Raw genomic sequence first — 16,551 nt, 5'->3', positions numbered from 1 at the left:
TCCCCCCCGAATAGGCCTCAGTCTCCAAGCCCCAGAGCATCTCACCGGGACTTGGAACCACCCGCTATCAGGTGTTCTAGCTGCACCGGGACACTCCAGGATACTGTACCATGGATTTCCAGGGTGTTTCAGGCTGAGTTAAGTGGGTATTTGCCCAATTTTAACAAAATTCCTCAGGAGCCATAGTGACTTGCAGCCTGCCAGCATGGCCGCCCGTCCCCGCCCCAAAAGGTACATTTTAACACCCACGTTTAGAGTGTGCACGACATACTTTCTATTGTACCATCCAAGTTTCCCATTACTAGTAGGGTACTCCACTCCTCTGGATGCTTTACCTTAAGCCAGGTTCTCCTGATTCTCTCTATTTTTGTAAATGCTATCCCACTTGCAAAAATGATGTTAAAACTCTCACCTTAAACTGTGCTTTAGTCTTCCTACACCTAGAAAAAAAGCTGTTTCAAAATCTTCACTATGCATTCCCACAGTGCTTAGCTGTCACTATATTAATCACTTCAGTATTACAGTGAAAAGCAGCAATGCACATCTTTCTGCTGCAGCACTTTAATAACAATAGATAGAACATCATCAACAACAACAAAAAAAGAATACAGCGCAAAAACTAATGGGTTCCCTGAGGACCCCTGACTATTGGGAGAGGCCTGATGTTATACACCAGAGTAGGATCATTCTTCCTCCAGTCAATGCATGGGAAGAACCTTTAGAGATGCACTGTGACTCGCTATGTAATCACCCAATCACAACGCAACATAGACATCCAAGAAGTTGCAACGGCATATACACTTGGTGTTTCAGATAAGCAATCAATTTCATTTCCTCCATTGGTGCAGGAAAGTGTAGGTTATTTTTTCATTATTGTTTTTTTTTTTTCCTTCAAGAGGTATGTTTTTTTTTTTTGTTTTTTTTTTTTAGAAATTTGTATTTTCATGTTTTGTCTCGGTTTTTTTTTAACTTATTTATATTATGGGTCTCTTCTCACAGGTAAAGAATGTGGATTAAGGGATATGCTATTTGTATAGGGTCCCTTTGTTTCTTGTTTTTCCATTTATGGTGAAATATGCCTGGTGATAATTAGAGGTGCAGTGGCCAAGTAGGGTCATCGTTTTAATTTATATTCCTGTATGGGTATTTTAGGGGACTACTCTAGTGTTTCAGAAGTACTGGAGACCCCTATTTTCTCTTGAAGTGCAAGTGTATTGGGCCCTTACCAGTTACTAGTAGAAATGGGGAACTGTTTAACTGTAGAAAGAGGGGGCAAAGGTCAACAACATTATATTTAAATAAAGAAAGTCAATTAATTATGCAAAGTGACATACAAACTAAAGTATTTTATCCAGAAATCTGTGTAAGCCTAGAATAATAATTGCATTTTAATATAACTGTATGTGTCATTGTTTTGATATAAATTAATATTCTCTCTGGTTTTGATGTGTCTCTAGGACATATGTGATGACTTGGAATGTTGGCTGCTCAGTTCCTCCTTCTGACCTTACCTCCCTTCTCTGTCTCAATGCAGGAGATGGAAAAACAGATATGTTTGTCATTGGGTAAGAAACATCTCTATGGGTTATCCTTCCTGTATAGCGCTGAGAGAGTTTAATGCATGGGTGAGGTGATATCACTGGTAATACAATAATACCGTTTTTTTTTTAAATAAAGTTATAGAAACCACAAACCTTTATAAAATCTAATTCAGTGGAATGTGGAAAATGATAGAAAAGAGAAGTTGCAATAGTTAATCACACTAGATATTTGAGTATTCCTGGTTTAAAAAAAAAAGATTAAAGAGATACTCTAAGCATTAAAATAACTTCAGTTTAATGAAGCAGTTTTAGTGCGTAGAGTAGACCATACACCTGCAGTTTCACTGTTCAATTCTCTGCCATCTAGGAGTTACATCACTTTTGTTTCTGTTTATGTAGCCTTAGCCACACACTCACACAGCCTGCATGGGGGAAAAAAATGTTTTATCAGATGCTAACTTACTTTAGAAGTTTTCCTCTCCTCCTCTGATAATTGAGCTTTAATCACACATGGGAGGCTTCTGGGGGGGGTCTAGAAGGCTTTTGATAAAGCAGAAGATTAAATAGACTGCAATAAATCTAGGTTTCTTTTCAGAAAGTGTTTAGGAAGGCTGTGTAAGTCGCATGCTGGGAGTTCTGAATAGGGATCTATAAACAAAATTATTAAACCCCGAAATGGCAGATAATTGTGCAGGGGCATGATCTATACACCATAAATGAAAAGTGGAAAAATTATTCATGAAGTAAGTACATGCTCAAGTTCAGAGCTTGCTTACATAAAAAATGTGATATACCAATAGTTATTACATTACCAAAGCATGCATTTTGGGTGTTCAGCTAGCCAGTCTACGATCTACATAAATATCCAACTTTTACTCTACCTGATCCCCCAAACTGTTCTTATGCCCGAGTTCAAGCAGGATGTCTATAAAGTCTGATATGTCACTGTTCCAGGGTTGTGCAGCCCTGTTTAAGGATATTGCTTTATGTTACTCTAAATTAGAGCCTGATATCCTCCTGTCCACTAATGTGTCTCTGCAGGTTACAGGAGGTTAATTCTATGATCAATAAGCGTCTTAAGGACGCTCTGTTCTCTGATCAGTGGAGTGAAGTCTTCATGGATGTCCTGAGTCCTTTCAGCTATGTGCTGGTGAGAAATGGGCCTTATTATCTTGCATTTATATTTGTCTTCTCTTTGTTGTCTGTTCTATCTGTGGAATTCTCTATGTATAGTCTCATCCACCTGCATACTTCATATCTGTCTTACTGCAAACTTTCCATCTGCATAATTTAAGATTTCCACAAATGTTCCTTCATGAACTCTTAGTCGACTCTACACTACCAGCATGTAGAGAGTTTATTTACTAATAGCGGATTTTTTAAATGAAGTCAAAAATAGCTGAAATGGAAACATTCTTCATTTATGTTACCACCTTATTATTCCAGCCTTAATTAGATTTTTTTTTTTAAACTTCTCAAGAGTATATGGTTTCTGTGAATTGATATACATTAATAGTGCTGTATTATTAAAGCTATTTTTACATTTTTGCAAAGTAATTGAGCTAAGATTACCGTGTAAAAACCAAAGAAAAAGTTACCTGCGCTCTCTCCTAAATCCCTATGTATATTTAAACAAATGGAGGTCATTTAGTTACTGCCGCCCAGGAGTGATGGGAGTGAGTGCAGGACTTATCTTTTTGTATTTGTAAGATTACCGTGTCTCTCTCATGTTTGTTAAGATACATAGTGAAATATTGCTGCTATTAACGACATGCTGGAATTCACCAATACTAATTACATTGGCAACATGGATCAAAGGCCACTATCTTGCAGGAGAATTAGTAACCAGCATTTTTAGTACATATTTTTTAGAATACCACAAAGGTTTCATGCCTTACTGAATTGCCTATTGTAAATACTGCTACGTGGCTCAATAAATGTAAAAGTCCATGAATTAGGGATGTTCTTGTCACGTTTCTCTCTGATCCTATCCATGATTTGAGCGTACGGTTTTGAAAACTCCTCAAGTATTTTAAATTCACAGTTGGCTGGACAGTTGGCATGGGAAACTGTAGTCCGACATCTGCTGGAGATAGATTGGCTAACAATAAGTCTAAAAAAAGTAATTTTACAGTCTCAGTGCTAATAGCTTTATAATAGTATCTATTACATATCTAAAACAAAGATCGAAAGCTTGCATTCTAACTGCACAAGCAAAATAATCTCTCACTTTTATTATACTCTGTTATGTAACATGACTTTAACATGGTCTACAAGATATTGCTCTCTCCTGGTGCTCCTCCTACCTCTCCCAGCGCTCTTTCAGTGTTTCTTTCTCTGGCTCTGCTTCTTCTCCCAAACTCCTCTCTGTTGGTGTCCCCCAAGGTTCAGTCCTTGGTCCCCTACTGTTCTCCATCTATACTGCCTCCCTTGGTAAAGTCATTAGCTCCTTTGGCTTCCAATATCATTTCTATGCAGATGACACGCAAATCTACCTGTCCTCTCCTGATCTCTCCCCGTCCCTCTTGACTAGTGTCTCTGACTGCCTCTCTGCCAGGCCCGGACTGGCCATCGGGCACACCGGGCAAATGCCCGGTGGGCCGCGATGACCGTGGGGCCGAGGCCGGCAGGGGAGATCACAGGATCTCCCCTGCCAGCCCCTGCAGGGCCAGCGCTACCCGAGCGCCGGCCCTGCTGTGTGTCTGCATGGGCCGGTGGGGAGATCAAAGATCTCCCTCACCGGCCCACAGGCACTCAGGTGCGGCCGCCGGCTGGGGAGTGTGGGAGGGAGGGAGGCAGGAGAGAGGACCGGCGGAGCTCTAGCCAGCAGCTCCGCCGGGTCCTCTCGCGAGGTCTGAGCGTTGCCGCGGTAACCGCGGCAACGCTCAGATCTCGCGAGAGTGAACTCTAGCCTGCAGGGGGCTAGAGTTCACTCTCACCACAGGACCACCAGGGAAGAATGGCAGCACGGCACCCCTCCTCCCCCCAGGCAGAATGGACCCCCCCTCCTCCCCCCAGGCAGAATGGACCTCCCAGGATAAAGGTAAGAAGGGGGGGGGGGGGGGGGATATAACTTTTTTTTTTTTTCTTATTACAAAAATATATTTAAATAAAATATACATTCACACTCACACACACAGCACCCCCAGACACACACAGCACCCCCAGACACACACAGCACCCACAGACACACACAGCACCCACACACACAGCATCCAAACACACACAGCACCCCCAGACACACACAGCACCCCCAGACACACACAGCACCCCCAGACACCCCCAGCACCCCCAGACACACACAGCACCCCCAGACATACAAAGCACCCCCAGACATACAAAGCACCCTCAGACACACACAGCACCCAAACACACACAGCACCCTCAGACACACACAGCACCCTCAGACACACACAGCACCCCCAGACACACACAGCACCCCCAGACACACACAGCACCCCCAGACACACACAGCACCCACAGACACACAGCACCCACAGACACACAGCACCCAAACACACACAGCACCCAAACACACACAGCACCCAAACACACACAGCACCCAAACACACAAAGCACCCCCAGGGTTCTGTGTGTGTGTTTGGGTGCTGTGTGTGTTTGGGTGCTGTGTGTGTTTGGGTGCTGTGTGTGTCTGAGGGTGCTGTGTGTGTCTGAGGGTGCTGTGTGTGTCTGAGGGTGCTGTGTGTGTCTGAGGGTGCTGTGTGTGTCAGAGGGTGCTGTGTGTGTCAGAGGGTGCTGTGTGTGTCTGAGGGTGCTGTGTGTGTCTGAGGGTGTTTTTATGTGCCGTCACATTCTAGGTTTCTAATTTTCTTTGTCTGTTAACTCACTGAGGGTTATTTTATATATTATATATATAATATATAAAATAACCCTCAGTGAGTTAACAGACAAAGAAAATTAGAAACCTAGAATGTGACGGCACATAAAAACACCCTCACATACAGCACCCCTCTTACATACACACACTGCACCCCTCACACATACAATACGTCCAAATATATATATATATATATATACACACACACACACACACACACACACACACACACACACTACAGCACCCCTCACACTGCACCACTACACACATTACGCTCCAGATACACGCTAGATCCCTTACCCTATATGCACTCTTAATCCTCTACACACACACTCTCCTATACACACTGGGTCCTTAACACACTAGATCTCCTACACACACACACTACATTCCTTGTCAGCAAACACATACAACATTCTTTAAACACACCCTCTCTACAACCCCTACACACACTACGTCACCTATACACACACACTACAGCCCGTATGCACACACTCGCTACATCCCCTATAACACTATGCCCCCTATATACACACTCTCTACAGCCCCTAGCCACACATATTACACCACAAACACAAATGAAATTTACCTATTTACACAATACCACACCACACTCTACACACACGCAATCCCACAAGCACGCTCTAAACATATGCACCATACACTTTCCTGGCCCTTTTGTCCTCTGGTATCCCACTTGTGGAGACACCAGAGACAATTTAAAAGCAAACACAGCGCAAGCATGTTATTAAATTTGCTTGCGCTGCGCAGAACAAATTCAGGGCCTTTTTCTAATGCCAGAGCTCTTCAGCGAGGCTCTGCGCATTGAACCAACATGCTCACTTTGAGAGGGGGCGTGCTTGTCATTAGTGATGACAAAACACACCCTCTCTGGCCCCGCCCCCTTAGGGGGCCGCTCTGATTGAAAAATGCCCGGGCCTAATTTTTTTCCCAGTCCGGCCCTGCTCTCTGCTGTTTCTAACTGGATGGCTGCCCACTTCCTTAAACTAAACTTGACCAAAACTGAAATTCTTGTCTTTCCTCCCTCAAGTGTTGTTACTCCTGTGTCTGTCTCCCTCCAAGTCAACGGTGCTACCATCAGCTCCACCACGCAGGCTCGCTGCCTAGGTGTTCTATTTGACTAAGACCTCTCCTTCAACCATAATGTTCAATCTATTGCCAATTCCTGTCATTTCCATCTCAAAAACATTGCGCGCATCCGCCCCTACTTAACGCCAAATGCGACTGTAATCCATTTCTCAGTTGTCTTACGTGCTCCCAACTTGCGCCGTTACAGTCCATAATGAATGCGGCAGTGAGGCTCATCTTCCTGTCCGCCCGCACCTCCCATGCCTCACCCTTCTGCCAGTCCCTACATTGGCTTCCTATAAAATATAGAGCTCAATTTAAAATGATGGTTCTTGCTTTCAAATCTCTACATAATGCTGCTCTCACCTATCTATCCTCCCTTATACACAAGTATGTACCGTCTAGGCCCTTATGATCTGCTGAAGACTTATGTCTATCTTCTGTCCGTACTCCCACCTCTGATGCTCGCCTTCAAGATTTCTCGAGGGCTGCACCGTTCCTGTGGAACTCGCTTCCCTCCTCCGTAAGAGCTCACCCAGTCTCCACTCCTTCAAAAAATCGTTAAAAACCCATAAAATTGTATCAATTAAACTGTTAATAGCTCCCAGCTGATTCCTCTCTTGCAACTGTCACTAGTCTAATACTATCCTTACCTATTGTGTTGCTTTACCCCACTCCCTCTAGCATGTAAACTCATTGAGCAGGGCCCTCAACCCCTCTGTTCCTGTGTGTCCAACTTGTCTGGTTACAACTACATGTCTGTTCGTCCGCCCATTGTAAAGTGCTGCGGAATTTGACGGCGCTCTATAAATATCATAATAATAATAATAATAATGGTCCATCCTCTGTATAGTTTCTAATTGCACTTAATCTCTTTTTCTTATACTTTGAAAGGGAACTGTCACTTTAATACCGGAATTTATACCGTTGAATGAAACCTTGAAATTCATGATATTTTCCATTTTTTATTTGAATTTATATTGAAGATTTAGCAGATGCCACCATATTCCAATTCAGACATGGCAGAGCTAATGTCTAAGGCAAATATTGCAATGTAAGGGAGAAAGAAATACTTTGTTGTTAATTTCTCCTCTACTTTGTATACTATGTTTATGATGTAAAGCTTATGACAATGATTGTCAGGAAGCTAAGATGGGGGCAAACAGTTACAGGATAAAGAGGTGTGGATTTCTACATCTAATTCTATTTTTCACATTTAACAAATGCATATTTGTTAAATGTAGGGATTAGTAAACAAATATGTTGAAAATTCTGGGAAATGTCACTTTTGCTTTGAGCACTTCGATATCGCTAATCTTTATCCCTATCCTATGTAGGTCAGCTCAGTGAGGATGCAGGGATGTCTTCTGTTGGTGTTTGCAAAGTATTTTCATTTGCCTTTTCTGCGGGATGTACAGACAGACTGCACAAGGACCGGCTTAGGAGGGTACTGGGTTAGTATACATTCTATGTTTTTATTTATGAGATTTAAACTAGTTTGCAATGTAATCTTGTATTTAAACCTACATTATTTTATTATGACTATACCTTTTAACTGTAGCTTCACATATGTGGTTTCAAAATCTGAGGACAAACATGACTTTTTCTAACCTATATAAATCTGTAAGTTAAAATATTTAAACACTGCAAGACAAAAAAAACCAAAACAATCTCAAGTCTTCAATGTTGTATAATGTTAGCTCTACCTTACACAGTTTCAACTTTACAAGATCACAGACACACCCTTTTATCCCAAAGGAGCACTCTAGGAACCACCATAACAACTTCAGGTTGCTGTTGAATTATATAGTGAGCATATTCCTATGCTCACTATGGAGAACACTAACAGGCAAACACAGACGCAAACACACTACAAATAAGGTCACGCACTGTAATATGGGGGGGGGGATAGGAACTATAGTAGGGAATTTGTGTTGTAGTGTTGGGAATAGGGGGCTGTAGTGGGTAGACTGGGGTGGTAGTTTGGGGTTAGGGGCTGTAATGGGGGATAGGGGCTGTAGTGGCAGCATAGGGGCAAACTATAAAAAAACAACAACAAAAATGTTTAATTTAAAATAAAAAAAATTGGAAGGGGGGTGGGGCCTGAACCCTGAGCTGAGCAGATGTGAAATAGAGTTGCTCCTGCATCTACAAATGAAAACTAAGATAAAGCAGCCAAGAAAGGCACCCAAACAATGCAAAAGTGCCACCACCAGTGAGGTGACACTGTGGGGCACATGCAGATACCAAATAAGCCGCCCGTCGGACACGACTCGGCAAAGCAACACCTGCTGCCTACAAGCATGTTCGGCGCAGGGGAGGCGGCCGCTTCCCCCGCAGCCCGCTACGGCAGTAGTCATGACTTAGGGCCTATCCTACCCTATGGACTGGTGGGAGTTATCCCGGCCCCAAAAGGGTCCATCCAGGCAGAGGAGCAGCACCCTCAGACAGAACTCGTCAACCTCAAACTGGCGTTGACTGCAATTTGGCCCCCGACACAAAAGAGGGACCTGATACCTTCATGGCCTTCTGGTGACAACCAGAGTACCGACAAGCCATGGCACAAGGTCCAAAGGTGTATTTATCGTCACCGTTGCCTACACGCTCCCGCCATCAAGGCACATACCACAAGGGGAAACAAGCACAGAAATGGCGCCACATGAAGCGGCTCTACCCGCCTCCAAGCAGACTCACATTGGCGCACCCAGCAGCAAGCAACCCCTCACACAAGCACAAATACAATCAGTCCTGACCCACTATGCACACCGGAGCAGGATAGCAAAGAGGAGAACCCGGCAGGTCCCGGGAGACAAGCACTATCATAGGGCCTGTGCGTTATAGGATTTCGGCGGAAATGGCGTCTAGCCCGTCTCGCTGTCAGGCTCCGCCCCAAAAAATAAAGAATTAAAAAAAATTAAAAAAAAACTTTGATCAAAATCTTTGATCTCCCGACCTGTTCTGGATCGCCTTTCTTTAGGCCAGCATTTAAATAATGCTGGCCTTAAAGAGGATAGCTGGAAGGATCCCATGATCTACCCTACAGCGCATGGCCATCTATGACTTCTCATCTCATCCATGGCTTATTAACAATTTATTCAACTAAAATGTAGTTTATAATGAGAACAAAGCATCTTATTTACACAGACTGATCTCTAAACATATTTATTGTGGTTTAAAGACACATTGTTGTATCTTTCATTTAAAGAGAGTAATGTTGCTCTGGTACTCTGTTATACACATGATATAGTGGGGGAGCAGTGAAAGAGACATGTTTCCACTAAAGGAGCAGACTTTTTTCCACGCACACTTGGCCACCAGGAAATGTACCCCACATTTTTGCTAAGGAAATGTAAGTAACCAAGAGGGATAAATAGATGTATATTCCTTATATTGGAAAAAGCACAGTAAGAAAAAGACCAGAAATGGAAAAAAGTTAGAAAGGAAGAGAGGACAATTGATGGTCATGCCTTAAAGAGGCACATAACCAATACAGTGAGAGGTTTTGACAACTACTAGGGTTCTCCCTGGTACCCGTGCTTTGGATTTTGATTTACCCACTCAGCTCTCTCACCCTACCATCACCTTCCAAGAATGGGTGGATTCTCCTTGTTTTTTGTTGTCTACAAAATGGTTTTACTGAAAACCTTTAGGTCTTTGGGTATATTTTCTTTATGCACTTTATTGAGGAGTCATGTGTGGAAATAATTACAACAAATATGTGTGTAAGTAATTGCAAATTATGTGTAAGTAGTTCAATTAAAAATCACTAAACACCAAACACAGAAACCACAACAAATTGGAAATACACAGCTAACAATATTGGTTTTATGTATCTACTAATACAATTTCAGTCAGTTAGGCTGGTCCCTTCTTTGCCACTTATGCTGGTCATACGGAACCCATGGAATCTTTTCCCCTTTCCTTTCTAGGGAAACAAGGGTGGAGTCAGTATTCGCATGTCCCTATTTGGTCACATGGTGTGTTTCCTGAACTGTCATTTGCCAGCTCATATGGAGAACTCTGACCAGCGAGTGGATAATTTCGAAAGCATTCTACAGCTTCAGCAGTTCGAGGGGCCACTGGCAAACGGTGTGCTGGATCATGAGTATGTGGTTTACTGGGTTATACCATCCTGAGACAATTACACAGCTCTGAGGTTGGAATTTGAGAGTTAAACATAAGTCATTTTCTTTTTTTCTCCATTTAACCTTTCCTGTTATTTTATCTTGTTCTCCATCTGTTCCTTTCACCATATATTTCCATTGTTCTTGTGAGTTTTATTATACTGCAACTTCCCCTATTGCTTCATATCACATCCCTTTCTGACTTTACTTATTGTGTTGTGTAACTTCTCCCTATAAGTCATCTTTTTGTGCAGCACAAATTCTTTCTTTAGCTCTTCTTATTGCTGTATATAACCTGTTGCTATAATTCATGGTCTTCCTCCATACAGCCTACTCTCTTGTTTTACACCATATTATGTCTCCTATTGCTACGCTTACAACAACATATAACCTTCATAGCTACATATAACATCTCTATAGCTCCAATCCCACCCTCCATGTAACTCTTGCCAAGTGGAAGCTGGTGATGTTTTGAGATGGTGGGGTACCAGACTCTTCCCATGGAATTTCAGTCTGTCTCTTAACTCTGTAGCCGCGATCTTATGACCTGTGGCTTCTGTCCATTTGACCTCATGTATTCAATCCCTACAATACACAGAGCAACATACAATACTGAGTTATCCATACAATGCTCTGAGCTAGCTGTAATATAGAGATATCCATATAATACTCAAAGCTAGGTACAACACAGAGAACTGACTACAATACAGAGATACCCATCCAATACAAAGAAATCAGTACAATAAAGTGATACCAACACAATACACAGAGCTGAGCATGATAAATGCCCTCGGTCTAGGAGGGCATTTATCATTAATAAAGGGACAGGGTCCCGAAACGTCTGTAATTTGAATGCTCTTTGAATAAATTTGGGCTGCACTAGTGGACCCCTATAACTAAGCTGCGCTTTGTGGATGAATACTTTGGATTGCTATATTTTGCTTGCTGTTGGGGCTACAGTAGCTTATACACAATAGCTGCACTAAAACTATTTTGCCTTTTGGTTTTGAGCTATACCACACTCATATGATCATATGTTCGCTTTATAATTAATTATATAGTTTAGTAAATTCCATTACTTAATCAGAACTGAGGAAGGTACTGAGGCTATTGGGGGAGAGACAAATATAATTTTTTTTTTTTTTAAAATTCTTTATTTTTGCATGTGCATATGAGTTACAGACAATCTTGCAGGGCCACAACAGCAACTGCAGGCATATTCTTGGTATTACAATGAGTGGCATTCAGAAACAGCACATTTTTATATATGAAAAGCGCAAGTTTTGTTACATTCTAAGCAGGCGTATATAGATGGCAAACTGATAGGTGTCGCTTAGTGGCCCTTCATCTGAGACAATTATTGTGATAGTAACGTATTTAAGTGGCATTATAGATGATTACAAGCTTTAAGTGTATACATATTGTGCCAAGAGGAACTGCACACATTTTAATTGAGAGTGTAAAGCAAGAACTAGTTGCTACGTCAGTGTGTGCATACATGTCTAGTCGAGATGGCCTAGGATGTTACATCGCAGTATTAAGATCTGAGACATGGCTTGCCAAGGACCTACATTATTACTGACAACATTAATAGGCTATAGAGAACTTAGTGAAGTACAAGCTGTTATTACCGCTGGGAGACCAAGTCCCGCCGCACTAGGGCACTTTCACACAGTGAAATAAAGTATAACAATTTGAAACGCTGTGGTGAAGTGAGGGCACAAGTCTAACGTTGTACATCTGTACCAGTCTTAACATCCGCGTTAGTCTCCACTCCACCAGAGTTCCCCGTGTGTCCCTCAAGCTGTTGCGGCATGCCGGCTGTCAGGTGTGGCGGTCAGATGAGTTTCACGGCTCCTTCATGGCAGGTTGGGGATGATAGGCTGGCTTTGCGGCAGGGATATGCGGCTCTGTGTGTCGGAGACCAGTACCTCGTCTTGGCGGGAAGGTAGGGTTTTATCCGCGGAGCGTTGCTTGTAATGCTGGCTCGTTGTGTCCCTTTGGCTTCGCCGGCTTCTGGCCTGCTGAGGTGCTGCCATGCTTGCAGATGGTTAGTTGTTGCAGATCGATGCTGTCGGGCTTAATGTTCCTGTCCTCCGCCGTCAGCGCACATGGCGTCCGCCATTTTGGATGAGGCGCCTTGCTTGTGCTGCAGCGGTCGGTGTCCCAGGGCAAGGACCGGGATCACCCCCCCCCCCGGTCCAGAGGGGGGGAACAGGGCCAGTTCCACTCTGCACTGGGCCTTCAGGTTAGGCATCTTGAGGCGGGATAGTGGGGCAGCGGCCGTCTGTCCCGCTCACCGCCGGAGTAGGCCCCATCTGGAGCTTCAAAGATTCCTCCTCCAGGGGACTGTAGCTCGGGGAGCCAGCCTCTCCCTGGATCCAGTGCCTCCTTTGGGCCGGTGATCTTGCTGTCGGTCAGTTTTTAAGTTGTAATTAGTAGTTTTAGAGGCTTATAACGTGAATAGTTGCAGGAGCTGTTCAGTTTCGTGACCGTCCAGCTCGGCGGTCCGGCCCCGCCCCCCGACAAATATAATTTTTAACACTTGCGTCTGGCAGGGCTTAAGAGCTGCTTTGCTCTTTCTGTGGTACTTCCAAAATGGCTTCTTGCTTATCTCTTCTTTGGTTACTGTAACCCTATTCCCTGGTGACAAGAGCCAATGATGGCCCCTGAAGAGAGAGGTCAATAGCATGCCTCCACTCACGGGCAGCTGGCTCTGCGGCCTGAATGGCAACTCAATGGTTCTGTTTTTTTTTTTTACATGCCCAGTTGCCTCTCTAGAAAGTGTCTCTAGACAGCCAAAAATTGGGGGAGAGGGGCCTTAACCTACAGGTCTGACATCTATTACAAAATTATTTTAGTAGATTTTTTTTTACTATTATTTTGACACTCTGTGTGAAGGCAGTGGAGTATGTTAATCCAGTTTTTCCTCGTATTAGCTTGCCCCCTCCCTCCAGAAAAATAAGCTTAGTTGTCTTAAACTACTACAAATATATTTTATTCCTCACATAAAAACTGTTGGGTTGCTGCCCCATTTTGCTCCAGCTCCCCTCTCCATGTGACTCAATGTAGTGTTCTATATAACTCATTCTACTACTTCTTGTCGTTTCCTGTACCTTCACCTGCGCTCTGCTGTATGGAACGTTTGCAGGAGTTACCCTGGGAAAGCCAGTACCATATTTCATTTCTAATATACAACCTAGGTAAACTAATCTAAAGCTTGATAAACCCTCTCCCTTCTAATAAATACATTATTCACCTGTGTTTCTTACATTGTTCAACTTCTCCACTGTGTGCCTTTTTATCTGTACAAAGGCATTTAAAGTTCATTATTATTATGATTTATTTTCAATTTAAAATATTAAACAATAAGTTAGTTTTTAATGCTGTAGTAAACAACCCACATCTTGTAGAATAGTTTCACTGTAGGGTTAAAACTCTTATTAGGTTGCCTGTGCCAGAAACTCCTGACATTACAACACCTCCTATTGTTCTGAGTCGTGTATAGCAGTGTATGTGTTCATGGACGGACAGAGCAGGGTGCCTATATTAACTTTTTATATTTCAATACATGTAAAACAGCAATGCAAATGCACGCAGACAATATGAAAATAAGAGTCAGCCAAGGGATTGGGATTTTCCATGATAATGAATGCTCTGTGCAAATCCAGAATCACTCAGTCAAGCTGCACACAGGTTAGGGCATGAATAGACACCTGGGAGCTTTGTCAAGACAACTGCTAATCCCCCATATACATATATAACACAGAAAAGACAAGCTCACGACCTAATCTACATATACTATACAAAATCATAACAAAATAGGTGCTTTGTCATGACTTGGCAAACGTGCATTAAATAAACACTATACGGTCAGGAACACAAACATGTATTCCTGACCCTATAGTGTAAAAAACAGCATCTAGCCTGCTGGCCACCCCACCCCCCTCTAAATATAGTAAAATCATACCTTTATTCCAGTTTTATGCTGCTGGCTCTGCCCCTGATCTGCCTGCTTGGCTGACATCATCAGAATTGTTGTTCAAAGCCAATCACAATGCTTTCACATAGAAAAGTATTGGATTGTCTGAGTAAAGGAGGCAGATCAGGGGCAGAGCCAGCACAAACCCAACACAGCCCTAGCCCATTAGCATCTCCTCCTAAAAATGTATTGAATCAATCAACTCCCCACATGTTTCAGACCTAACTTCTGCAAGCACCATGCTGACAAAACCCAGAAGGTTAATCCTGTATAGTCCATGGTTGTCTTTTGCTTATTGGTTCTTATGATCACGCTCATACTTTGTTTTAAAAAGCTGTGTTTAAAACAGTGCTCAGTTGCCCAGAGTGCCTGCAGAAAAACAGGATGAACACTGAAACATGATGTTCATTTGCATGTCAAGCTGGGACATTCTTTCTCCCCAGCCTCTCTATGTCTCTTTGTGTATCCCTTCTCCAGCCCCTCCATTGCATGTGTGTCATTTCCTACCCCAGTTCCCATGTCTCATTCCCCCAGGCCCCCTTATGTGTCTCTGCTCCCATGCCTCCCCATGTGTCTCATTTCCCCAGTCTTCCCATGTGTCTCATTTCCCCAGTCTCCCATGTATATTGTTCCCGTAGACCCCCATGTGTCTCATTCCCCCTGCCTTCCCTATGTGTCTCATTGCCCCAGTCTTCCATGCATCTCATTCCACCAGTCCCCCCATGTGTCTCATTCCCCCAGTCCCCCCCATGTGTCTCATTTCCCCAGTCTCCCATGTGTCTCATTCCCCCCAGTTCCCCCATGTGTCTCATTCCCCCCAGTTCTCCCATGTGCCTCATCCTCCCTGCCCCCATGTGCCTCATCCTCCCTGCCCCCATGTGCCTCATCCTCCCTGCCCCCCATGTGCCTCATTCTCCCTGCCCCCTCATGTGCCTTATTCCCCCTGCCCTCTCACATGTCTCATTTCCCCTGCCCCCATGTGTCTCATTTCCCCTGTACCTCTTGTCTTATCCCCCAGACCACTCCCATGTGTCTTATTTCACCTGCACCCCCCATTGTCTCATTCCCCCTGCACCTCCCATTGTGTCTCATTTCCCCAGCCCCCCTTTATGTCTCCTGTGATGGACCTTCCATCAATCGATGCTCCTAGTGCTTACCAAGGACCATCAGTACTTCACCAGACACCATCAGCACCACAGTCCCCAGCGTTACAGCTTGGCTGGGAACTCATTGTCTCCTACCCACCCTGGACCTACGACAAGGCTCCAGGTTCCAGTGGGTGACCCTCTCTTCCGCCAGAGAGTTAAGCAGGAATAGCTTTTAAAAGAGCTTAGTGATTATAGCCCTGGGGAGTATACAGAGTATAGCAATCCCCCAGTGTAGATGCAGCCTTTTCCCCCACACATGAGACGAGGCACTATTGTTATGGTACTTTTTGAAAGTAAACCAAAATGTTCAAAGTCTATCTGTTCCTGTCCAAATAAATAAAATTAAATTGCGTATATACGCTGAAGTAATTAAGTCTGACACACGAGGTTCAGGTTAAAATAACTTCGAGAAAGTTTATTGGCAAGTGAAGAAAAAGCGGGCGCGCAGGCCCTTTTAAGAGGCATTTTGCGTCATCATTGATTATTAGAATATCAGCAAATAAACATCATCAATTGGATTAATTGTTAAGTGACGGGGTTAGTGTCTTACCTATTGGTTCGTAAAATTAAGAGGTTAGTCCCGTGCCCACCCATCAGAGGTGGGATTATTCTGGACACGGGTGGGGGACAAGGGGGTCCTAAGCGTCATTTTACACGGTCAATGATATCAGGCTTTATGTCCAGGTGCAAGGTCTCTTATGAATAGAACATTTCATTACTACTGTGTTCTGTGGCCTTCAAACTGTACTATCTTACAAGCTCTAAGGAGTAGCCAGCAAGTCTTAAGGAGTAGCCAGCACCTCCTGGTACTTGTCCTTGAAGGAAACAC

The 16,551-nt window shown here is 43.5% G+C and overlaps 1 protein-coding gene across 1 annotated transcript in view; it reads left to right on the top strand.

Moving 5' to 3' along the window:
* INPP5J (inositol polyphosphate-5-phosphatase J) overlaps positions 1-16,551 on the top strand; it is a 58,544-nt gene that overhangs the window by 14,183 nt on the left and 27,810 nt on the right. The window contains exons 4-7 of the mRNA XM_063454778.1: positions 1,458-1,565; positions 2,583-2,691; positions 7,806-7,922; positions 10,398-10,573. Of these exons, the coding sequence (XP_063310848.1) occupies positions 1,458-1,565; positions 2,583-2,691; positions 7,806-7,922; positions 10,398-10,573 (510 nt within the window). The remainder of the gene's footprint in view (positions 1-1,457; positions 1,566-2,582; positions 2,692-7,805; positions 7,923-10,397; positions 10,574-16,551) is intronic.

Source organism: Pelobates fuscus, chromosome 5 (genome assembly GCF_036172605.1).
Source record: "Pelobates fuscus isolate aPelFus1 chromosome 5, aPelFus1.pri, whole genome shotgun sequence".
In the NCBI taxonomy this organism is placed as follows: domain Eukaryota; kingdom Metazoa; phylum Chordata; class Amphibia; order Anura; family Pelobatidae; genus Pelobates; species Pelobates fuscus.
This window is presented reverse-complemented; position numbering and strand designations above follow the sequence as displayed.